Here is a 25,452-nt window from a genome sequence, read left to right as displayed (position 1 = left end):
TCCCATCTTTCGTTCCATCCTGTCCTATCGCTATTCTCTTTATTACTCTTCTTTTTGTAATAAAAGGTGTTCTGGGAGTGCGGCATGTGACCTCCTTTGTGTCTTAATCTCGCTCTTGGGATCATATCGAAACCTTCCCCGACATCGGATCGGGATATTTAAATGATCCCGACATCGGATCGGGACACCTTAGCTCTATATTATTATAATTTTCCATAGTCTTTGTTAACCTTTTAAACTTTTTTTTTCTTTTTTACGGTATCAAGCACTTCTCAATGCTTTATGTATTGCAGACATACACTAAAGGCAAAATACAAAATGAAAGAGCTGCTTAGTCACTGGACAGCCAATAGAACTCAGCAATTATGCAAATCCTCTCTCTGTAATATAGAACTACTTGCTTACCTGTCGTGCTGGGTTCCCCTTTTCACCCTTAGGACCAGGAACACTATTGCTAGTCCCAGGATCTCCCTGGAAAAGTTAAGCAGAAATCTCAGCATTTTCAGTGACCACATCTTTATTATTCTGATTACAGAGGCAGAATATGGAAATAGGATTAATGAGATTTGTCATTGCAGCCAACAAGAAAAACAAAGGCTATTTTAAATGAAGATGCTTGTAAGAACACTACATAGGATGTTCTGCTAAGTCCACAAGTTTCTTTTGTGAAGAGATGAAAAGAAATATTACGAATGGACAACAAATTAAACCCTGAAAATGTAAAGCTGTTCTGGTTGTTTGGGTATAGTTAACTGAGTTAAGATCATAAACCAGTTAATGAGTTTCAGATGGGGTTACACTAGAAAGGAGTTCCATTTAGCCATTTAATGCTAGACATAGGTGAAATCCTGATCTCTCAAAGAGGCAAGTTACCATGACCGCTGATTTTTATTTTTTTTTTACTAGAGTGTTAGAAGACAGGAGTCAACACTGTATTTGACTGTAAGAAAGGTCTTTGAAATATGTGTGAGAAGACTTAAAGTTGTGATACAACAAGTGTGGCGTCTCCACTGAAATTTTAGTCCTCAGGGACTGCATTTATATATGGCTCTGGAACATGCAAGGAAAAAAATATCAGCATGAGGAAGCAACTTGCCTTTCCATCATTATAAATTGCTAACCAAGAGTCAGTGCACAGGGTTTTCAAGTGATCCGGAAACTCCTCTGTAGGGTGGGAACCACTAGGGAGGACTAAGTAGCTCCCAAAGGAGTTATGTTGCCCATGGTAAAAACAAACAAACAAAACAAAAATGCAAGGAACAAGCAGGAGGCCTGAGGCTTAAACATTTGCATCCAAGCAGCATATCAAAACACTTCAGTCCATCTGCACCTAAAGAGTTCAGGACTCCCACTATTCTTGCAGAGTACTGCACTATCTAGGATTGTGAAACACTCTTCAAATCCCATATATTTCAGGCAACTCTACCACAAAATCCAGGCGCAAATCTGTGCAACCTCACAAAAATGAAGGAATACACTTACATGATCTCCTCTTAAACCAGATTCTCCTCGTTCACCTGGCTCTCCTCTGGTGCCTTTTCTGCCCTAAATTCATAAACAGAGCACAAGCAATTTGAGCACAAGTAGAAATAGTACCTGTGGTAGAGGAAAGCCAGATAAGAGAACACATATCTGTAAGTCAGTGGAGCTACACTGATTTACAGCAGAAGCCACATCATATTAAAGACCAAGCAGCTATTAAAAAAAAAACAAACAACCTTACAGGGATTAAAGATAGCATTGCACTTTGGAAAGATGTTTCCATAAAATCTAAACATTACTATAAAGGATAGTTCACCCGTTTTCCTGTGTTGCCTTTCTCTCCAGAAGGTCCAGGAAATCCGTGTTCTCCCTAGACTCACAAAGGGGGAAGAAAGAAAAAAGAAAATTAATTCTTGTTCTGTCTGATAAATTTGGTTCCCAAATTTTGTGTGTCAGAAACCAACTTCAATCAGGTACGCAACTCTAACCACTAAACAACAGAATTTCTGTTCAGGTTTAAAGTCCATTCAAAGGCACAAAAATCTGTACTTTTGAACCCTCAGGTAGGTGTCTTTAATTGCACTGCGCATTTAAAGCAATTATTACCTGCTCTCCATCTGTGCCATCAAATCCACTCTCACCATGTTCGCCCTGTAGCGATAAGCAAAAAAAAAATATCTATTAGCATCAGTCTACTTGCCTCTTTGAACAAGGGAAGAAGTGTTCACCCTACTTTTGGAAACTTGAAAAAGAATAGTGGTTTTCAATGGCTAGCAAGAATAATTAAGAATAATAATTATACAAAGGAATTGGTAATTCAGATTTTAATGAATTATTAACTTTTAAAACAATTCATAGTTAGGAACACTTGATAAGAATAACAGTTATTATAACTATAAATCTTCATCAAGATTTCAATTCTGCTTTTCCATTTGTTAGTTTTCAAATCTTTTTCTCAACTGCAGCACCTTCAAAAGTAGTAGATATTCAGTATTGCCTTTTTTTCTCCAAATAGCTATATTAAAATGCCTTACAGACTTCAATAAACTGCCTCAACCTTACTAAGTTAGCAGTATTCAACAGCATTTTTTATGTGATGAAAGTTTTGTATTTTTAGTTAAAATAAAATTAGTGGATAGAATGACACAATATAATGAAGACTTTCACACATTCACTGGATTTCAGTAGGGTTTGTGCTCCTGGTAAGTCCTACTGTACAATTCAACTTGAACAAATCAAAATCATCAGGAAGCACTCTCCTCCTTCTACAATCAGATGTTTCACATATATGAAGGAGGACAAATTACTTCAGGGAACAGAGTAGAAAATGGAAAAGGGAAGAAAAACACATAGGAGGATTAAAAAAAGTCAGTACAGAGCAGTACTTTAAACAGAGCTGAGGTATGAGAAACACTCTCTGAACTTTCCCACATGTAAATCTTTTCTAGGAGCTGTTTTGTATCAAAGCACTCAATACACTTTGAATTCCCTTTTAACTGTTCTAGTTTGGGAATGAATATTGCCATTATAGATCACTGACTTCCAGGCTCCACATTTTATTAACAAATTGGTGACAGTATCTCTTTGATGAACAGGTATGTCTGAAAGGTTAAAAAAGCAGAGTTGCATGATCAGTGGATGACAAAAATAGATGAAGAGAAGTTTGGATATTGAAAAAATATCAATAATGACTCAGTGAAAATGCTGCTCAAACCTGTAATAAATATTAGTCACAATCTTTTTTTCCCCTTTCTGCTCTGCTTCCTCAACAATTAGAATGAGATTCAGCTGACCATAATTACCACCCTGACAGATTATTAAAATAGTCAGAAAATAAATTCCTTTCCTGTCAATTAGACTAAATCAACTATGACTGCCACCATGCTAAAAATACAAGATTGCTAGTTTTTACTAATTTGATGCCTAACAGCTCACTTAAATTCATTCTTACACAACCACAGAAAAAGTATATTAAATACTCTAAAGTTTTTACACTGTTTTCTGTCCTTGTTGATATTTTCATCTTACAAGGCAATACCAACCTAAAAGGAAGCAGACTACTTCTCAAAGAAAACTGATCACACATGAAAACACATACCTGACTTCCTCTATAGCCTCTGGCCCCCTGAAATTGAAAATAAACATAGAAGAAATTTGGTGAAAGTATTTCCATTGAGCTTGAGAAGCAGGGTACAATAGCTTGCTGTGCAGAGGCATGCTGGGCACGGTATTCGTCGTCCTTACTGTAATACCCACCATTGTCACATATGGGATTGACCCCTTTCCTGTGGGAAGACAATACAGCCTTAATTTTCATTACTGTTCTGTAAAGCTTTATAACTTTGCCTAAGGTCAGCCTGGGGTTGGTGGTGGAAAAGTCACTGGCAAGTTGCCGAGTTAACAAATTCCTTAGCTACTTGATGATGCTTCGGTTACACAAAGTACCTCTCAAAAGGAAACAGCAAAAATTGTCTGCTATTCTTACAGCTGGGTCTTCCTGTCCTTCAATGTTTCAGGAAGACAGCACAGGGATTTGTCCTCAGTACAGAAAATAGCTTTGTGGGAAACAAAATTAGGAAACAATTCGAAGTGACATACTTGCCTTATGGCCTCTGTCGCCTGGACATCCCCTGTCTCCTTGGGTCCCATTGAAACCAGTTGGGCCTCTCTCCCCCTAAGAAACAAAAGAGAATGTTCAAACTCATCCATACAATGATGGCTACTGGTTAAGTTGTCATATAAGATTAAAGCAAGATAGAATTATACCACCATTCACTACTCCAAGGACATAAATGGAAGTCATCTGGAAATTTTCACACTGGCCATAAGAGAGTAGCCAACCACTAGTTTGACTTGCACCTGGTTCTCTGCTCTCGCTATCACACCATGTTTTAGACTGCACTACCAACCTCTGACTGATATCTCTGTACTTGAAGGTAGGCCTTTGGGTGGGTTGTTTTTTAACTGAATATTGAATAATTTCCTTCTAATCTCTGAAGACTTCTATTCCAGGTTTGTTAGGATGGAAGTTCTAAAAAAAAAAAAAAAAAAAAAAAAAAAAAAAAACTGGAAAGAGAGCAGCATCTTCCAGTAGATCCCCCTAAAATTGCTGTCTAAAAAGGTAAACAATGACAAATGAAATGAGAACAAACACTCAGTAAACATGAGAGCTCCTGTACTACCATGCAAAAGAGAAGACAAACTAGAAGAGCCTAAGATCACAAGAACAAGGACCATTCTCTTTCTTTTCTCATCATTAAAGAAGGTCTCTCTCTAAACTAACAAAAAAGTACATGGATCACATTTGAGATTAAGTCAGACAATGGTGCCACTGAGCCACATCACCATATGAAAAAACAGAAGTTTAAGCATTTTGGCCCGACTGCATTGCCTGTGTGAAACATTAAGACTAATTCCTGAGCTGAGTATGACACCATGACAAACCAAAGCTGTCCAGCATTATCTCCTCAGTCTCCTTTACTTGGAGACTTTACAGTGGCATCCTCTGTAGCCTGTTATCAGCAGTCTGCTTTCTGCTGTGCATTTACTATTTTCAACTGTTTTGGATACTTCAGATTCTTATCTTATGGCTGGAAAAAATTTAGCCTTTAGCAAGGAAAATTTACAACACTAAAGTCACTTGTAGACTTCACACATAGGAGATGGAGAAAGTTTCTGAAAGTGTGGACATGACTTCTCATCCTTCCACAGTAAAGAAAAGGAAAATTAAGGAATCAGAAAATTCAGAAACAAGACTTAATAATTAATTTATTTGTTCTAGAAGATTATTCTGGATTCTCAGAAGGTCAAAAATAGAAATTCAATTTCATGCAGAAAAAGAAATTAAAAATTCACCACTTCACCACTTCAAAAAGGATGAGATTTAGAACCTTTCAAATCAAAATGCTGTGCTGAAAAATTTGGGGCATCCAATTTCAATGCGTTCAAAATGTTTTTCATTAAAAAAAACATCAGGGTTTGAATTTTAATTCCTACTTATATCATGTCATTCATATCTGAGAAAGGATGTGAGAATAGTTGTATTCCTGAGTAACATAAGTATTTTTAAGTCATTCTGGAAATTGCTTATATGGATTTATATTCAGCAATCAGGCCACCTGAAAAAAAATAAATTATGTGGAAAATACTGCAGTATTTACAGCCAGTGATTTCCACTGAAATTCTGAAACTACCATCACAATGCACTTTCTTGATAATCTCAGATGACAACTGTTCTTTTCCACTACAGCCTTTCTCTGAATAGACAGTAGGCTTGCCCCAGGCTTGCCTCACCAAAGGCAAATTCAGGCTGACCAATCTACTGTGAGAACTGGAACTACTTCAATGTGGATTTTACAGTTACGTACAGAGAGCAATCCTTGGCTGGTTCTTGGTTTGCAGGCTTCTCACCTGTATTTAGTCAGTGTTGTAAACCTAGTAATGAATCTACAGTGCAAAGGAAATTATGTCTTATTCTTTGCAGGATTTTTGTTTGTTTCTGGACAGCAAAAAGGAAGAAATACTCCTTGTGGGTCAGACTTTGGCTTACGAATATTACATTCAAGTTTATGTGAGGAATAGCACAACACAAAGGATTTGGAAATCACCAAAGCACACTACAAAATTTAGCTTTGTTATCCATTCACAAGATATTCATTCATGCTAAGAAGGGAAGGGATGGCCTTCTCTATAAGAACTATCAGCAAAGAATCTGGTACAATCTGTCACAAAAAATGAGTATATGAGTTAGCCATAAAAACACTGTGTAAGATGCCACTGTGTGATTCTTTTTAATTGATTCTCTTTCTGCATTAGAAGTTATTGGTAACTATGGCGAGGAGCAGTTGCACAGAGAAGCAAGTCCATATATTTGCCTTCAGATACATGTTGCTCAAACATATTTTAGGTTAACATTGATGAGCACTGAGTGAATGAGTAAGTGTAGACAGGTTCAGGCACCAATCAACAACATCTTAGCAGGAAGGAATAATGTTTACTTACAATCCCACCTTCCTCACCAGGATGGCCAGGAGATCCTGTGTAACCCATACTTCCCTGAAAAACAGGAACTTAAGAGATAAGTAACACTGTTCTCCAAGCACACTGGGTTAATTTCTATCAGATTACTCTGCACACGGAGATAGAAAACATTTCCTGAAAATTAGATCTGGTTATGCTGAGGAGGACAGACTCCATCAGCTACATTTACACAGACACTCTACACAGTCCTATGTACTTGACATGGCTGTGGAGAGAGGAAAAAAAAAACCAAAACCACAACAATGTTCAATATAAAATTTCAATGATATTTCAGGAAACTGCCTGGTGGGTTAACAAAGTTCATTGGAATATTTGGTCAAATTAAATTGCTTCCTTAGTGATTTGGATGAGGAAGCATTATACAGTAATGAAATTCTAAGGTGAAATGAAAAATACAAGGAGTTGCAAACTTGTTAGGACAAAGATATTGCAATAGCTTACAAAAACTTCTAAGAATATTGCAACTATATTTGAAGTGATGCAAACATATGATGCTTGGGGCAAAAAGCTGAACAGAGAGAAACTAGAACAAACTGAATTTCTAGGAATGAAAACAAACAAAAATGAGACACGAATTTGTGCTGCAAAAACATGCTTTTACAATTGTAGGCTGTACAACCTACGCACCATGTCTGTCTACAAAACAACTATGTCTACATTCTGAACACTGTTTTGTCTAAGCATGTTAATCTAGACATTTTAATAAAAGAGAAAGGTGTAAGAAAATCAACAAGATTAATCGATGAAATCAGTTAATTGGTTTATGGATAAATATTAGAAGACTACACCTTTGCTAAGAGACAACAAAAATGCATTTAACTGCAATCACATAACTGAAGAGTGTGAACTACAGATATAATTTACTTAGCATGTTACTGGAATAAGTAGAAACAATGGAATTAATAGTAGTCAAACGGAGTCAACATAAACTAAAAACCTTAATAAGGAAGTCTATTAGCATGCTGTAGAAGTGGTTATTATGTAATACTCAAAAGGCTTTAAAACAGACAATATAAAATTTTAAAGGAAAATGTAAATTAATACTGCATTGGATCAGAAGAAACTTAGAGAAGAAGTTATTTGGAATAACCAGAGGCAGAAAAGGATCAGGCTCACACCTAGTGAAGAAGAATTATTTTCTACTCTCAGTTTGTTGGTTGAAGTTTCTCATTCACAGTATCTAATAAGCCTCTTGGTTAATCAGACTTAATTTTCAAATCCATCTCCATTTTCTGCTGGATTGGTGAAGGAGAGTACTTAATGGATTTTATATGTATGAATGATTTGCATTACAAAAATACTTTTGCAATAGGAACATGCAGCAGAGAAGTGATGACATTTCATGTTTCTCCTTCATGGGCACATGCGTGCATGCATGCTCTGAAATACTACAAAAAATGAAAACACTTTGAAAAATAAAGCAATTATTAAGTAATGTCTATCTTAGCTCTCCTACCTTTCTCCCAGGACTTCCCTGACCACCACGATCACCATTTTCTCCAAGGCATTTACAAACAACCATACAGCATTTCCTTTCTGCTACAGTATCCTGAAAAATGACAAGAAATACCAATTTATGTATATTAATCATAAACAAAGACTGATTTTTCACCTTTTTGTTTATATCACAGAAGGACTTACAAGGTTTCTCTGCAAGATATTTGCAATCTGTGCAAACCCAACACTCAGAGGTTTGTTGTATCCAAACCCTCTGCCAAACTCTATTTCCTGAAGTTCAGTCAAATTCTGTGTATTGTCCAGGCCAACTAATAGAAGTGCATCAAGACCTTCAATGTAAGCAGAGATTTAAATTAGTGAATGCCTGAACTGTACTATTTGACCTCAATATCATTGTGAAAAACAGCAGTTCTCCAGAAGACTCTTATATTTTATAACTTAAACACAGTATGTTAAAAGAAATCAAGCTATCAAGAACAGTGTATAAATGAAAAATTCAGACCAGGAATTTTCCAATTAACTTCTCTCCCCAGTTGTCAGACCAGACTGCTACTCAATGTCCAAACGGAACTGTAAAAATGTTTTCTCCTGCGTAAGTCAGAGTCGGGTCTAACATCTAGTGCTGCACTCACCAGTGAGAGGGGCTGCCTTGAATTGCTCTGGCTGCTGGAGCTGGACTCCAGAAACCAGAACCATCCCAAGCCCTCTGCACCTCTTGGTGTGTTTCTGGCATCATCTGCCAACCACGACTGGTTCACATGGAGAAGCAAACACCCTCCCAGTGACTCCTGAGGAATGTCATATAAGCGTTGAGAGGCAATGTTACGTGGAAGAGTTGCAGTTGAGGAGCAATACATTGGGTCATTGGTAGCAGGAGGCTGGAGTATCAATGTGGTACTGTAATACCTTTAAAGCGAAGGGAGTCAGCTGTTTTTCTGAGATCTTCCAGTGAATCGTCCAGCCCATCTGAAAATACTAACAGAACCTGTCAGGAAAGGGAGTGATGACAAGTCAATTGAGAAGAGAATAAAAGCTGAGTCATTGTAAAAAGTACAGTTTGCATTGAAAACTGGCTATGAGGTGATCAAATTGAACTACACTGTGGCAGATCTGATACATGTGCTGGGAAAAGTGCTGAGGAATGCCTAATCCATGCATCCAGTGGATTAGGTTTCCCAGAAAGAAGCTGCACAGCTGAACTGTCTCCTGGCCCCAACAGTAATCATAGAATCATAGAATGGTTAGGGTTGGAAGGGACCTTAAAGATCATCTAGTTCCAACACCCCTGACATCAGCATGGACACCTTCCACTAGACCAGGTTGCTCAAAGCCTCATCCAACCTGGCCTTGAAAACTTCCAGGGAGGAGGCATCCACAACTTCTCTGGGCAACCTGTTCCAGTGTCTGACCACCTTCAGAGTAAATAATTTCTTCCTAATACCTAATCTAAACCTAACCTCTTTCAGTTTAGAGCCATTTCCCCTTGTTCTATCATTAATTGCCCTTATAAAAAGTCCCTCCCTCTGAAGTAATGACTTTAGTTCATAGTAAACTCTCTGACCAACAAGTGGACAAGCATAGCTAGAGCTCCTTCCCCCCTATCCTTCTTATTTTACATTCCCTATAGAATGCACAGCTTCTGTTAAGGCAAATTTTTCCACAGGTGACAAAGGTAGATGAAATGACTGCCACAACAAACATCCCACTTCTATGCTAAGGCAGCAGGGAGACCGGAATTTAAGAGTGGGAGGAGTTAACTGGTTTTGGTGGTGGAAAGTTTCCAAACATCCAATATGGAGGCACTGGTACTGATTCTACACTTGCTCAAGCAGAGTGTGATAGTAGAGTGCAGGACCATGGATGGGTAAACAGATCACAGACTGTTAGAAACAACATTGTAAGCCTGGGCTTGATGCTTTTTTGGGGCAATGTTTTCATTTTAAAAACGTGGGGGTGGGGGGAAATGTGAGGTGCTATTATGGGCATTATATATGTTTACAAAGCTTTCATTTATATAAAGCTCTTGTTGGAACACATCTGAGTCTTGCTTTGTCAAAAATGCTGGAATTAGGCCCAACTCTTCTGCTGAAAAACAAACAAATAATAAAGAAAAGAAGAAATGCAAACAACATTACATTTAACAGAATTACTATCTGAATTACAGTAACAGAATTACTATCCCTGATGAGGTTTATAACTAATAATCTTTACAGTACAAGCATGTTATTGCTCAGGATCCTAGTAAGATTAAATTGAGATTTCATGTGCATTCTAAAGTCTTGTCTTTTCAAGGTGCATATTTATTTCTAGTAATAATGCATAAGCAGAAAGAAGTCTTGCTTAACTCTAACCTTCAGAGATCAAACAGCATTGGCAATTAGGAGAAAAAAAGCACTGCTTTTACTTGTATGTCACACAAGTTTCTCTACTGAGGCCCAAAAGAAGCAAAATTGTATATTGTCATATTCCCCAATCAGCATAAAATGCCAATTTAAAAAAAAAGGGGGGGGGTATTAAAAAAGTATTAAATATACACTGAATTACAAGCTAAATCAGTAAGCCATACCTATGCAAATGCTGTAAAATAGAATGTCAACTTTCATCTGAAAGTAGGGGAATTCATAACAACATGGTTTTCTCACTCCACATCAGATTAAAATTAACATCTTATAAGAGTTAAAATAAGGTAATTTAAAAAAAAAGGGGGGGGGTATTAAAAAAGTATTAAATATACACTGAATTACAAGCTAAATCAGTAAGCCATACCTATGCAAATGCTGTAAAATAGAATGTCAACTTTCATCTGAAAGTAGGGGAATTCATAACAACATGGTTTTCTCACTCCACATCAGATTAAAATTAACATCTTATAAGAGTTAAAATAAGGTTCATAGAGGAAACCTCTGACATATTTTAGAAGCGATAACCTGTCCTTCCTCAGCAAGAAGGTCTTCCTGCGTGGAAACCTTAGCAAGTGATAATATTCAAACAGCTACTACAAGACATGCCCAGTGCTTTACTGAGTCAGTGCCTTATTAAGAATAAACTGTCAAGCCAATAACCCTGAAACACTCCAATGAGCTCTAACTTACTTTCACCTAAGTGGAAAGATTCCCCATGCACTTCAGAAGAGATCAGATCAAGCCTTATGCTTCTCCCTTCACCCCACTTCAAGACAGATGAACTAACTGCAGCATCTGTGCAAATTTTCCTGATCATGAGTTATCCCTGAGCAGAACCAACTTTGTTATTTGAAATTATTTGACAAGTTAACTACACAAATAAACTTCCGTAAACAAATTTCTTGGATTATATTTCCTGTGACTTCTGCTTAGAGTTGTCATTATTCTGGATTTACAGTTTCTGAAAGAGAATAGTTTTCACTACTGAAAGTGCAAAGACATTCCATGGTAGATACAAAAAGGTTTTCTGTATGAATACTCACAATCATATGTATTAACCCAAATGTTCTGGGTACCATTTCACTGCAGGACTGCTCAGGGAATCAGAAATTATATATGCAGCTATATTAAGGCAAATAAAAGAACACGAGGTTCTATACAAACATAAGGAAACACTTTTTTTTTTACCATTAGGGTGAACAAGCACTAGCACAGGTTACCTAGAGAGGTTGTGTAGTCTCTACTCTTACATATACTCAAAAACTACCTAGACATGGTCCTGTGTAGCCTCTAGTTGACCCTCCTTGAGCAGGGGGGTTGAACAAAGTGACCTCCAGAGGTTCCTCAAACATTCTGTGATTCTGTTTATTGAATTCACCAATTCCTGAACTCCCTTTTTGTTTCACTGGAGTACTCAGCATCAGTCTAAAAACACCAAATTGTATAATTTTTCCAAAACATACATTCATACCATTAAGTTACCTTCACTTTAGCAGAGGTCACACTGAAGAACTTCTCCACAAGTGCCTGTAAGAAGTCTGCATTCAGGTAGGTGTCCACAGTGGTCTGTGCATCTAAGAACTTCTGGATGACCTCTTCATTATAGTCTTCAAAATCAGAGTCAAAGATGAATTGTTTGGTCTGTGACAACACCTGGAACTTGAATCTAATGTTGACTGGAGATCCAGCATTACAGCTGGTATTTGGCAGCGATTTCATCTGGAGTAAAAGCTTGGTGAGGAATTCTTGCAATTTCTGTTTCAGAAGCACTGTGGATGCTGGATGTATGTGCTTTGAAATATCAATTGCTATAGAAAGATCTATATCACAATCTGAAAAAAGCAGAGGAAACAGGAAACTGTAAACACACACTATTTGTGGTCTGGTCTTTTGTCAGAATCATGGGAGTGGAGCAAAATTCAATATGCTAGATTTAAAACTAGAAGTCAGAATCAGTGAGACAGGTTTTCTGTAAATACAAAGTACCATCAGCCAACCATTTTCAGTGGGGCTATGTGAACTTGCAGATACTAAGGTCTACGTTACTGGTCATTGTTCTCCAGCTGTCTAATGTCCTCAAAGGGCCTAATCTTGCAAATGTTTCTGTGAGCTTTGTTACCAACTGAGAACGTACAACACATATTCCAGTTGCAATGGGAAGCTTGATGGCTGAGTGTGCTTTATCACTTTGTCACAAGACCACATGATACATACAGATGTAAAACAACAGACCAAAGAAACAAATGTGAGAGAAAGAGGCAGCATTGCCTACTCACAACGTCAAATGTCCACTGTGAGTAACAGCTGCTGTTAGGTGAGGGCTACCTCAGTTACAGAATTGCTTGTGTAGCTCCTGATAACAGCAAATACTGCAATGTGGTTAACTCCTCCCTCCTCTCCAATCACCTTGTCCTCATCAAGCAGCTAAACCACCTAGCTTATTTCTTTCATACCTTCATTCTTCATGTGTCATGCTGCATTATATTCTACACTCCTAGATCCAATATCATCCATTGTACCTCTACAAGGATGGTGAAGGCATGCAATTTTATCTGTAAAACAGCACTCTCCCTAATATTGTTCCTCCTTCACCCATTGACTCTGAAACACTTATCAAACACAAGGTTAGCTTCCATGTTTGGGCTAGTTCCCATAGACCATAATTCCCTACAAGGTTCATTACAGTTTTCTGGGTTTTCCCTCACTCACAAAAAAAGATGAATGTGTTCAGCTCTGTAACCAAATAAATCCAGAAATATTTTAACCTTTCAGTATTGTCACTTGTGGTACCAACTGCCCCCTAGAGGGTATGATTTGATGGTAAGCAGCATGAAAATCTTTACATGTAAAAGGTCACATTGAATGAGTTTTTATGGCTAAAAAAATCTGACATTCAGGCCTCAGAGCAACATCTGATTTCAAGATTCACAGAATACCTGTGATGCAAAGGCCATCATCAGTTCAGGGAACATAATTTTTCGAATTGTGGGGGATGTTTCTGATTAAACATTTCCATGAATATAAAATCTATTGGACATTTCTTCGAGTATGTATTCATGTCCAGCAAACACACAGTATGTTTTCACAATGAGATTTTTCTGAGATCTGGGTCTTTTTAACCATATAATTTGGAGGCAGGGCAAAGGGCAACCATGGACGCAGTAGTTTAGCCCTGACAATTGGTCAGCCACACCGCCCAGCTCTTAAAACATTCCTTGCCAACTCCCCAGTGTTGGCAATAAGATTGGCTGTAAATCTGTGTTTAAGATCTCACAGCCAATAACATCAGAAGACCAAAAAAGCATTCACTTTTGTGTTAGTGTGTTCTGCACAACTGTGTAAAACAGCTTTTGGTAGGTAATGTATACTCTGTGGATAATCCGTATTTATTTGCAGAAGTGAACACCTCTGTGTAGCTAACCTCTTTTTCTAATCAATCACCTGTTCTCTCACACACATTCACATTGTTACACTGCCCTGTGTTACTGCTCCAAAGGTATCTTTTCCCCAGTGACTTTCTGTACCTTTAATGCAGTTTTTTTTAAATTTGAAAAATCTTGTAGTTTAAGAGAAGATGACTGGAGAAAGGGGAATTACAGGAAAGGAGGTCAGCAAACATAGGAAAACATGACAGGACAAGATAAAACAGGCTTCACTGGAAGTTGATCTTTTGTTTTATAAGACAAATTTATGCAGAATTTAACAATCCATACATGCATCGGTGAGATCAAAGTCAATACGCTTTCCTTAACTTCTCTCTCTCTAAACAAGTGTGCCTGCCTGTACATGCATATACATATAAGTTTACTGCTATATCTCTCATTAATTCTCCCTGTTCTCTGGCCATGAAACACCAGGAGGTGCTACTGCATCAGCCACGGTCACACTGTTCCATGGCAGCCCTCTCTCTCTGCTTTCAGGAACCAGGGGATGCCTTTTCAGCTGGAGATTTGCTTAGCTCTTGATGGAGAAAAACAAGTGGTGGGGGTGCAGAACTCATACTGAAACAGGACCAGCTGTCTTCCTCTCTGAAAACCATCTGATCAGATATAATTCACACAGATAGTAGCTTCTGGCTTTAGAAGGGAAGGCTCAGCTCTTCATTCCGGCCCCCAGCACCCCAGCAAACACCAGCCAGTTTTGCTGTATTTAAGATCTCATGAGCCCAAGGTGCAACAGAGGCAGAGTTATCTATTTGTTCAGCCATTGTTACAAAAAGCCTTAGACAAGAAGTGTGGTCATCCCAATGCTCCTTTCTCACAGTAAGTTTCTGGTCACTAAGGGAATGAAACCTGGAGAGCTGGGTAGGAGCAGTTTTATGGCATAACAAATAGAACAATGAGTATGTATCCAACACATGTAAAACTTCACCTATATTATGAAAACATAGGGAAGACAACATGGAGCTTTAAAGGACAGTCACAGTCTGGGCATACAGAGAACTACTCCAGCACTGTCCCTTCCTGTTATCCCCAACCAATGCCATCCACTTACACCACAGTAGGTCCTCCCCCCAGCCCTCCTTCAGTGAAGGAAGAGCTCAGCTTTTTGATTTGTCATTCACTACATTTTTCTTTTTGCAACTTAAGAAATACATCTAAAGTATTATCTTACTATATAATTGACATGAATATGTAATTTTAAAGAGCAATTGTGTATGTTTTCTGCTTCAGCCTTCCCACGTGACAAAGAGACTGATACTGCAGCACCAAGTCAGAATAAACTCAGAAAAAAACCCAGCATCTGACATCTGATAAAAGTTGCTACATTAATCAAAGGCAATACTGAAACTTTATTTTCTCTGGGGTTGGGAGCCTCTCAGGCTGGGTGGCATGGAAACTACTGTTGCCACCAAGATGATGTAGTAAGAGATACCACCTTCTGCTTCTTACATAGGGAAAGCTTTTGGGTAGCATCTCAGCATTACTGTGAATTTGCTGCTCACACTTTGCCAATATCTCCCACATATCCAAGGATGAGGCTGGATTTTCTCATATCCCCTCTCCACAGTGCCTCTCTGACACTTAAGTTTTGTCAATAGTTGCTGCTGACAGTCCCACTAAAGCAGTATGGTCAGCTGTAGACAAAGTTAGGTTTTTGAAAAGCTCTTTTTAAAATATCACTGAATTGCCCATTTCTCTCTTTTGATTTGGATACCATGGTCATATCTGCTCTGGCTCCTTTCAGATACTGAGGAGTTATGAATACAAATGCTAGATCTGAAGTACTGTCTTAACTCAGAAGCTATTTCCCATAGCAAAGAGGGAATGTTTCTTGACTGAAGAAAGGTGCAAGCCTAGAAAGTTGCAAGACTGAGTAACCTGAGCAGTATCCTTTGGGAAAACAGTTGCATTGCTGTCCAGCTACCTCAGGTACTTTTATCAGGGACTGCATGTAGCCATGTAGATATTCACCACACTCAAAACATTTATGTTACTTACCCTGGCTAGGAAGATCTTTGGATTCACAGACCTGATTAACAATACTCCTCTCAATGTATCAAAGTTTTCCACTGTGAACGTTCTTCTTGCATCACCAGCTATTAAAAGCAGCTCAAAGAAGTTTATAATCCCTATGTCAACTGCAAAGACACAGATCCCATTGCTTCGCAAAGCCACTGATTGCTGCATCCTTCACCTTGTCAGATGAGTACCCACCTGTAATCACTACAAGGTTCTGTGAGACTTCTTGGCTCTTGCAGCCTCCATTAGCAGGTTGAAAAAGGCTCAGGACAAGCCTCAGCCCTTTGGCAGTGAACACAGAGGACCGCAATTGCTCGATTCTGTTGCTCTGTTCCTTTATCATAGTATCAGTATAGAACTCACTAAGAGAAAATTCTTTCTGGGGCTCTTGGTTGTACTGGACTATTCCAACATATACTTTATCCCTAGAAATAACAAAGCTGTCCACAACTTCCATCATGAAGGTCTTCATGACAGAAAAATTACTTTTTGATATGCCTTCTGATCATCTATCAGGAATACCAGATCTGTCACTTGACTGCTGCAAAATTAGAGAAAAAGCAGAGGGGGAAAAAAGCAGGGGGGAAGAGAGGTTAGGGTTTTTTAGGGAAAGAAAGCCAGCTAGTGAGGAACATAACTTTGGAGGTGTTTAATCTTTTCCTTTTCCTCTGCAATATAAACCTTTAGTCACAGAAGCTGTTCATAGCAAGGCCATGCAAGGCCAACCACTCATCTATCCTACTTCAACCCAGAGACATTCAGTGCACAGACAAAATTCATCCTTTTCCACTATAAACTTGCAGAAGAATTTACATATCACCTAAAACACAAGCTAGGAGAGTCATGACCAAAGTCAAAACCTCCACTGAGGGAGGTCAGACCTACCAATAAAGGTAAGTAAGATTAACTGCCCCACTCACCACACTCATCCTCTTGTTACCTGAAGGGCCACTCTGAGGGGAAAAAAAAAAACCCAACACTTGAACAGCATTACTTTTGTGGAGAAAGACAGCATGTTGGTACCCCTGAAGCGGAGAGAATTCTTGCCTGTTATTTCCATTGCAGAAGCCAGTTCCATAACCTTTTTATTGTCAGTGCATCATAACTCTCTGCAAAGAGCAATCTTGACCTTCGATCATCTTTTCAAGTTCTGTTCTGCTTGCTTTGTTCACTCCAAGAGCAGTTAAGTTGATTCCATCTCCTTTCAAAGCTTTTATAGCCATGGGAAGATTAGCTCTATCCAATGGTACAGTTGGTTCACCAGTGGGAACAAGGATCCTGGTGAAAGGAATTTTTGAACTGCAGGTCTATAACACCAGATAAGTTCTTCAAGTAATTCAGGATTTCCAATTTATCCTTGAATGTGTTCAGTGTGAACTCTAGCTTCTGCTCACTACTGTAAAACACTAGCCCAATTCTTACATTACTTGGACCAATATCTAGGGCAGGGGTCCTCAAACTTTTTAAACAGGGGGCCGGTTCACTGTCCCTCAGACACTGTCGGGGGCAGGACTATAGCTTGGAAAAAATGACTGAATTCCTATGCACACTGCACATATTTTATTTGTAGTAGTGCACAAAAAACAGGGAAAATAATGCAATATTTAAAATGAAGAACAACTGTAATCAACAAAAACAAATAATATTTCAATGTGAACTATGGGCCTGCTTTTGGCTAATGAGATGGTCAATGTTGGGTTCCATATTTGTCACTGCTGGTCGTAGCAAGTGATGCCAGTGTTCATCACTGGAGATTTCAGATTTTTCATTTGGCCTCTCGCCCGCCGCAGGGAGCAGGTCAAGGACGAGGCACTGGTTCCAGCCCAGTCCCGGAGGCTGTTTGGTTTCCCCCCCCCAACCCCCAGCGTGGGGAGTTCTGTAAATACTGGTGGGCCAGATTGAGGACCCTAGGGGGCCGTATCTGGCCCGCGGGCCATAGTTTGAGGACCCCTGATCTAGGGCATTAACAATTTTTAACAGAAAGGCCCTTATCAGCTGGAAGTTTTTCGACCTAATTTTGATGGATTTATCCACAAGTAACACAGTATTTGCAAGAGCTGGATTGGAAAACAGTAAAAGCAAAGTAAACATAAGGAAGGCAATATCAAGGTAGGTCACACCATGGAATAATTGGTGGGATAATCAGAATAGGTTGCTATGAAAAGGAGCACCTCAAGGCAATACACAAGATGGTGCTACAACAAAACATTAAATCTAAATCCCTATCAGTACTGAAGAGCAAAGACTTATATATTGATTTTGGCAGTAAATTAAATCCCTGAAATAAATACCATACCTTAACTGGTCCCTTTCCCACAGTACAGGAAATGCTTTTCTAACTCTCCTTCAGAGTGACTGCTAATCAGGACACCCCAGGATATTAGGGAATTTATTCTGTGTTTAAATAGAAACTCTCCTATGTCCATTTTCTACAAACAAAACTAAAACAAAAATTTTCTGTCAGTCAGAACAGGCAATTCCACTGCAGCCAATCCCTCTAGACCACTGCCTTGCTCCTCTTGGTTAATACAGGTAATTACAACAAGCTGTGCAAAGGCAAGTACTATCACCACACAGTCAAAGGTGGTAAATATTTTGTCCATATAGCACCTCTGTAAAAGCACAACTGCCGAATATTTGCACCCTTTTCTTCACTCACAGCCACCTGAGAAGTTGCTCTGCCTTACCAGTGAGTTAGAAGCTACTCAAGCTGCTGGTTTTGCTCTGGTAATACACTGTACCTGCTGGCACACTTGGATGAAGGTCATAAAGCTTCTGAAGTGAGGCTTCTATATCACTGCCAATGTTTTTCCAGAGCAGATCAATGCTCTCCCCTTCATAAGTCTAGGAATTCGTACTAGAGGAGATTCATCTTTTCTTCCACGTCTACCTTCTATCCAGCACTGGCTGAGACAACTTTTACCTCCATCTCTTCTACAGGTTGCCTCCATGATACTGTGTCTGGATTCAGGTGTGAGGACTACTACAACCTGTGGAGTGCCTTCACTGAGCCATCTTCCAGCACCATCCATGAAAATGCCTTCCTGCAAAAACTTCATCACACCTCCAGTCTTCAATGAGCCTACAGTGAATGCAATGCTCTGCTAAATGTGGTCAAACACCTCGTTATTTTCATGTGTTCCATAAAAACTCCACCTATCCTATGCCACTAAACTGGACTAGGCCAATCCTATACTTAGAATCACAGAATGCTGTGAGTTGGAAGGGACCCACAAGGATCATCGAATCCAGCTCCTGTCCCTGCACAGGACAATCCCAAGATTCAGACCATGTGTCTGAAGGTGTTGTCCAAACACTTCTTGAATATTGTCAGGCTTGGTGCCATGACCACCTCCCTGGGGAGCCTGTTCCAGTGCTCCACCACCCTCTGAGTGAAGAACCTAAACCTCCCCTGGCACATCTTCTTGCCATTTCCCCTGGTCCTATCATCACTAGAGAGAAGAGATCAGCGCCTTCCCCTCCTCTTCCCCTTGTGAGGAAGTTATAGACCATGATGAGATCTCTTCTCAGTCTCCCCCAGGCTGAACAAACCAAGTGACTTCAGCCTCTCCTCATACAGCTTCCCCTCTAAACCCTTCACCAGTTTTGTGGACTCCTCTGGACCCTCTCCAGTAGCTTTATATCCTTTTTATACTGTGGCACCCAAAACTGCACCCAGTACTCAAGGTGAGCCCGCACCAGTGTGGAGTAGAGCAGGACGAGCACCTTTCTTGACTGGCTTGCCATGCAGTGTTTGATGCACCCCAGGACATGGTTGGCCCTCTTGGCTGCCAGGACATGTTGGCTCATGTTCAACTTGCTGTTGACCAGCACCCCCAGGTCCCTCTCTCCAGGGCTGCTCTCCAGCCTCTTGTTCCCCAGCTGGTTAAGCCCAACATCTAGCTGTTTGACTATTTGGGATACTAAATGTTTTATTTTCCCAAAGGTTGAAAGGCTCATGTTTTTAGTGGAGTCAACAAGGAAAATAAACATCAGCATATTGTTTTGAAAATGCTGCACAGAGTGGGGGGAAAAAAGTGACAGACGAGTTGTCAAAAGGAATATTGTCAATCTATACCCAGATCTGGCTTTCAATGTAAGCTAAACAAAAATTACAACCGTTTCATTGTCCTCCACAATTTTAAGTTTAGACTGAAGTTTTAAGTCTACACCATACCATTGAACATGCTATATAATTGCTATAATTTTATATTTTGACAAAATAAACAAAGAACTCTAGTGAAACTAATCCTGAAAAAAAAAAAAAAGTCTTGAAAAATTCTACATCTGACAGTACTTATGTAGATAAAACTTTCATCTTCCTTCTATCGAAACTTCTAGTTAGGACTGTGGGAGTGACACGGCATTCTTTAGCATGCCATTCCTTTCATACTCCATTAACCAAGGTCTTCTACATCACTACTGGAATCTAGGTTGCATCCAAGAACTGTATCCATTTGAGCACTTCAGAACACACATACCTTCATAACAATCCCATGAGGAGTTGCTCCAAAACAAAGATAGTCCCTTTGAACATCAGAGGAGGCACCAGAACATGAACAATTTGATTCTAACTTCACCCACATTCAGTGAAAAGAGATACGTATCTGGAGGGCACATCAGATGCAAGACAAATTAAACTGGACCTAAATGCATCCTTCAGTGTAACAGTTTATGACTGAGAAGGGGATTAAAGCCAAATGCCTAATTACCAGCATAGTCTCTAACCCCCAACTTTTTCTCTTCATTGAGGAAAAACTAGTGGAGGTGTACACACTGACTGTTACAAAATCAGAAAAAGAAAAAAGGTCTCCTTATAAAATTATAGCTACATGACATTTTAAACATTCATCATTGTTTTAAACACCAATTTTTCTGTTCTGATTTTAGTTTTGCTACCATGCCTCTTTTATATCCCTCCCCATTTCACCATTCAACAATAACAGTCCTTAAAGAAACTGCGAAAATACATTTTCTGTGAATTTTGCTGTTCAGCAGATATATTGAAAGGGAAAATATTACTTCCCTTCATTTTTGTAACTCCCAGAATGTTCATTTTCTGAACTAGATTTTTGAAGGAATTAAGAGTTACTAAAAGCATAGCTTAACCAAGAAGTAATTATCTGTTTAATGACATCAAAAAACATTCATTTTGTTATCAACTTGAAGAAGAATAATTTCTTTAGTGTATTACCAGTCTGCTGTGCATCTGTAGAGCAGAAGGTGGAAACAAACAGAAGAACAAGAAGTGGTTTCCAGTCATCCATGTCAAAAACTTCCCTAGAAAAAAAACAAAGACAGTAAGAAATACAGAGCAAATTTTCTCAGAAAGAGATTTTTAATTGTGGAGGAAATGGGTAAGTGCATTTTATTAACAACATGGAGGCTTTCTAGCTGTATACAATATAAAGAAACACTTTAAATTTCTATTTTCTTCCCTCAGAGCTTTTAACACAGAGCTGTTAAGAGTTTGACACTGATGCGCAGCATGTAACCAAAATGATATGTTCACTGCTCTGCTCTCGCAATCATGATTTGTTCCAATTCACACAACTATTTTTATGATTCAAAATTCATCTAAAAGCAAGCTATTCACAATGTAAGATTAATGGGAGTTACACTTCTAAGGTTTCCTTCTAGCCTTGAAAGTCCCCACCCACATATCTATTTAAAAGAAAAATTTGGTGGTGGTATCTACATACAATACACATAGATAACAACAAACATTAATTTACAAATGAAATATGCCACAGTTGGCTAGCAATGAAGACACTTGTCATATAAAAGTGCCACAACTCAAAGCTGTGGGAAATGGAAATGAAAATCTCTCAGCAAGAAAGTACAAAATTAAGCCACGTTAAGCAACACTAAACAAGTGAGAACAAAACAGTTTTGAAAAACTTTCAATTCTAGAACACATGTACACTAAATAGCTTAAAGAATAAAAAGAAATAATAAACCAGAGCCTTGGAGGCCAAGCATGCAAAAAAGGATGAATAAGAAAACATTTCACATTTTGTTTCCCTTTGGAGCTGCTGAAGCTCTCTTTCTTTTCTGACTAGTTCCAGCTGCTTTACTCCTAGTTCCACCTTCACATTCTGTCCCAGATCAAAACTCAGTTGTATAGCACAAAGCCGATGTCAGCAGGTGGACTGAAAGATTTTTGGTAAAACTTATGAATATAAACACAGACTGGTTTAAAGGTTTCCAGGTTGCATTTGGGTGAAGACTATACTTCCGTAAATTCTTCTAATCTCTTTTGAAGTCAGCTATACTTTTCTAACAAAACCACAAACCCATTAGTTAGTTTATCATATTGTAAACATAATTTATATTCTACTGAAAAAGCAAGCCAGTATCTGTGAAAATACAAGTTCATGATCAAATGCTGCTGTTAACAATTCACTATACTAGCTTTTAAACTATTATCTTGGACCTGCAAAGACAATTTAGTGGAAAGTCTACAGATGGTCTAACATCATAGCACAGGGTTCAGTTCCAGATTCTTAGGGTAACAGTATGTGGCATTATCCTAGGTCTCGTAAATAACAAAAAGCAACGAATAGAAATCATCTGCTTGCCTCTATATTCTACCCTCAGGCAATAGCAAAACTTCATTTCCAACTATCACCACACCAAGCCCCACTGTAGCTCCCGAAGGGTTCTTTGGATCCTTCTCCTGCAGGGAGAAAAAACCCCCACATTTCCTATATTTCATGCCATTTATCACATATGGGCACTCTTTACTATTATGAGCACTGCAGTAGCACAGAGATTCCAGATATAACTGAGGTCCCTATGCAACAAAAGGGGTTCCGGGTATTACGTGGTCCTTAAGAAGAACAGAATGCAATGCTGGGGTTTGTGCATTGTAGAAACTTTCTTCATGCCCCTGCACATGGCAGTTTTCTTTCATAAGCACTTCTAACATAAGGAAACTGTGGTATGTCATATACGAAACCATAGCAAATAAAAATGTTTTGCAATCATCTTATATGCCATCTTCACAATTAAATTTTGTTGTGGATTTAATTAATTCATCTGTATACACTCCTGGTAGCTACTGAACCTCTTAAGACTTGTCCTTGATCAGTTTGACAGAGATTTGACTCCCAGTTATCTATTTTCACTACTAGGTCTCATGACATCAGCCTCTTTTTTAGACATTAATAAGCAAAAAGTTTACACTAAGACAATTAAATATTTTAATGCTATAAAAATTAAAAATAGTAATGATTACTAACTTTCATTACTGTATTATGCAGTACCTACTTTGATAGCACAGTTACTGTGCCAGAGGAGCAATAAGCATCTTGAACTATCTGATTTTAATAAATTGCACATAGATCTATAGACACAGCTAGAAATGTACATATTCAAGGGCAGGTAAGTAAAATGCTGCCAGTATTTCCAAAGCCTCTAGTTAGTGTTTTGCTCTAAAAATTTCCACCACTATGAGTTTGTGAAAAACTCACAAGCACCAGTATCATCACCATGCTTGCAGGGTGTATATGGTTTCCCACAGTCAGATGAACAAAATACAGTTGCTGTTTTAGCAAGGGGATAGACATTCCTCAAATTTCATACCAAAGTCTAGCTCTGTTATACCATACACAATAACCAGTGATTGTTGACTTATACAACTATTTCCATACCTCCTAACAGCTGTAGCCTGTCCTTGCTTCCTCCAGCTTCGTCCAGCCTCATGACTCAAGAACATCCCCTACACCTGCAAAATTTCTCCCACTCTTCCTAAATAGTGAGTGCAGATGGGAACATATTTCCCACTTGCTCTTTATTTTTCCCTTCAGTAGTCCCTATTGACATCAGGCAGCTTCTTTAAATACACAGGGACACTGCAATTTAAAAATGTGCATGGACTAATTTCCCTACTTGTACCATTTATTTTGCCTTATCTTCATATAGGAAATTCCAATCATGCATTACAAGCCAAATAAACAGAGATACTTTACACCTTCTACATGTAACCTGGTGTAGGGCATCTGCTTTGGCAGAGGGCTTGGACTAGATGATCTCCTGAGATCCCTTTCAACCCCTACCATTCTGTGATTCTGTATTCTTCATTATTTGCTAAAATAAAGTGAAAGAAGTAATTTAATGTAAAACTCACGTCATATAGCTCATAGATATTAGACACATAGTTGGATCAAAGCCTAAGTAACTCAGCCAGAAACGTGCAGTGTCACAGAGCATTACCAGTTCTGCATATTAAGCTAGCAGTATGTTAATTCCAAAACTTATTTGAACATAAACCAGCTTATGGTTTAGTAAGGTCTTAGTAAAAAGAGTAGAAGTAAAAAAACCCAAGGTCTTAGTAAAAGGTACTTCAATATGCATTAACTGCAGTTGTTTATATAAATATATAGGCATAGTTTATGTAGGATGCTAAGACAGTAATTCTCAAAAATCTAAGACTTCTTTCCACTTTAATGCTATTTTAGGAGACAACAGTACAAAAATTATTAAAGCCCTTAGAAAACAGTACAAAAGGATACGTATTTTAAAGCTTATTTTACTGCCAGCATTTTTTCCTGATTTGTTACCAGAGACCCATAAATACATATACAATAAAACTCAAAGGAAGGAAAAGATCAACAATACTCCTGAATTCTTTAAATGCATCATAAAGATTACCTGCAACTCTATTTTGTTTATTTCTTTTCTAATCAACTAATGTCCCAATTTTATCTCCAGCTGTTTCAATGTTGTATGCAGGTAAAAGAAAGTCATGCTGTAGATGTTTCCTGCCAGAGCAAAATGCACAGTCAAACACCAATATGCTTCTTAAGCACACTACAAAAAGCACAGGAGATTTTGAGGTAATATCTTGCTTTTCACCTGTAATTTATAAGCATGTTGCATGCATGGTCTCCCTGCACACTCTGGTTTGGGCACATTTTCCTTCTGTTTGTCTATACTAAGAGAAGGAATGCAATCTTTCTTGTGACAACTTCAAATCCCATCTCTACCAGTGCAAAGGAATGTGATCATGTAGCTTTCTCCTACCTACTGAAGTACTCCAGTTAGATTTCTTCAACTTTTACACGCTGATGTAATTCCTTACAAAGTCTTTGGAAAAAGCTGGAGTCCTGGAGTGCAGCAGATAGCTTCAGCTCACATGCCCCAGTTAGTTATCCCTTTTCTCTGCCACCCCTTTTCTCCCACTAAGGCAAATTTAAAGCCTGGATTCCATCTGTGGAACTTCCTGATTTCACCAAACAGTAAAACCAGAAGATATCCATCCTACCCTCCCACCTGACCACTCTTCCTCATATGTTCATATATTGAACTTTCACCACTGAGATATACAAATACCAGAAGAAGGATAAATGTTGCTGTAAAAAGAAAGCAAAATATTTTCTAGGTTTCAGCTTATGTAAATGAAGAAATCTTTTTATCAGTTATCTCCTCTCTACAGGCACATTTTTTCCTACAAATACATTATCTTTTTGTTAGCACTGAAATGTCCGAGGAAGAACCCTGCAGCTTTACTCACACCATGTTTCTCAGAGAAGAGTTCCCTAATGATTCCAGGTACAATCAGATAGCCAGACACTGATTCAAGCAAGGAGACATCGGGTGACTTA

General features: G+C 38.6%; 1 protein-coding gene across 1 annotated transcript in view; it reads right to left on the bottom strand.

Annotated features, from left to right (window-relative positions):
• Positions 1-21,111, bottom strand: part of LOC104529565 (collagen alpha-4(VI) chain) — a 48,813-nt gene extending 27,702 nt beyond the window's left edge. The window contains 27 exon segments of the mRNA XM_029086467.1: positions 406-471; positions 1,483-1,545; positions 1,799-1,852; positions 2,089-2,133; positions 3,581-3,607; positions 4,085-4,156; positions 6,484-6,537; positions 7,979-8,071; positions 8,164-8,309; positions 8,887-8,965; positions 11,865-12,214; positions 15,824-15,880; positions 15,883-16,003; positions 16,005-16,351; positions 16,354-16,385; positions 16,926-16,974; positions 16,977-17,143; positions 17,145-17,283; positions 17,731-17,901; positions 18,586-18,686; positions 18,688-18,730; positions 18,783-18,979; positions 18,981-19,043; positions 19,731-19,831; positions 19,833-19,853; positions 20,557-20,624; positions 21,039-21,111. Coding sequence (XP_028942300.1) covers positions 406-471; positions 1,483-1,545; positions 1,799-1,852; positions 2,089-2,133; positions 3,581-3,607; positions 4,085-4,156; positions 6,484-6,537; positions 7,979-8,071; positions 8,164-8,309; positions 8,887-8,965; positions 11,865-12,214; positions 15,824-15,880; positions 15,883-16,003; positions 16,005-16,351; positions 16,354-16,385; positions 16,926-16,974; positions 16,977-17,143; positions 17,145-17,283; positions 17,731-17,901; positions 18,586-18,686; positions 18,688-18,730; positions 18,783-18,979; positions 18,981-19,043; positions 19,731-19,831; positions 19,833-19,853; positions 20,557-20,624; positions 21,039-21,111 — 2,799 coding nt within the window.
• Positions 21,112-25,452: the final 4,341 nt, after the last annotated feature.

Source organism: Antrostomus carolinensis, unplaced genomic scaffold, assembly GCF_000700745.2.
Source record: "Antrostomus carolinensis isolate BGI_N321 unplaced genomic scaffold, ASM70074v2 scaffold5738, whole genome shotgun sequence".
Classification (NCBI taxonomy): Eukaryota; Metazoa; Chordata; class Aves; order Caprimulgiformes; family Caprimulgidae; genus Antrostomus; species Antrostomus carolinensis.
This window is presented reverse-complemented; position numbering and strand designations above follow the sequence as displayed.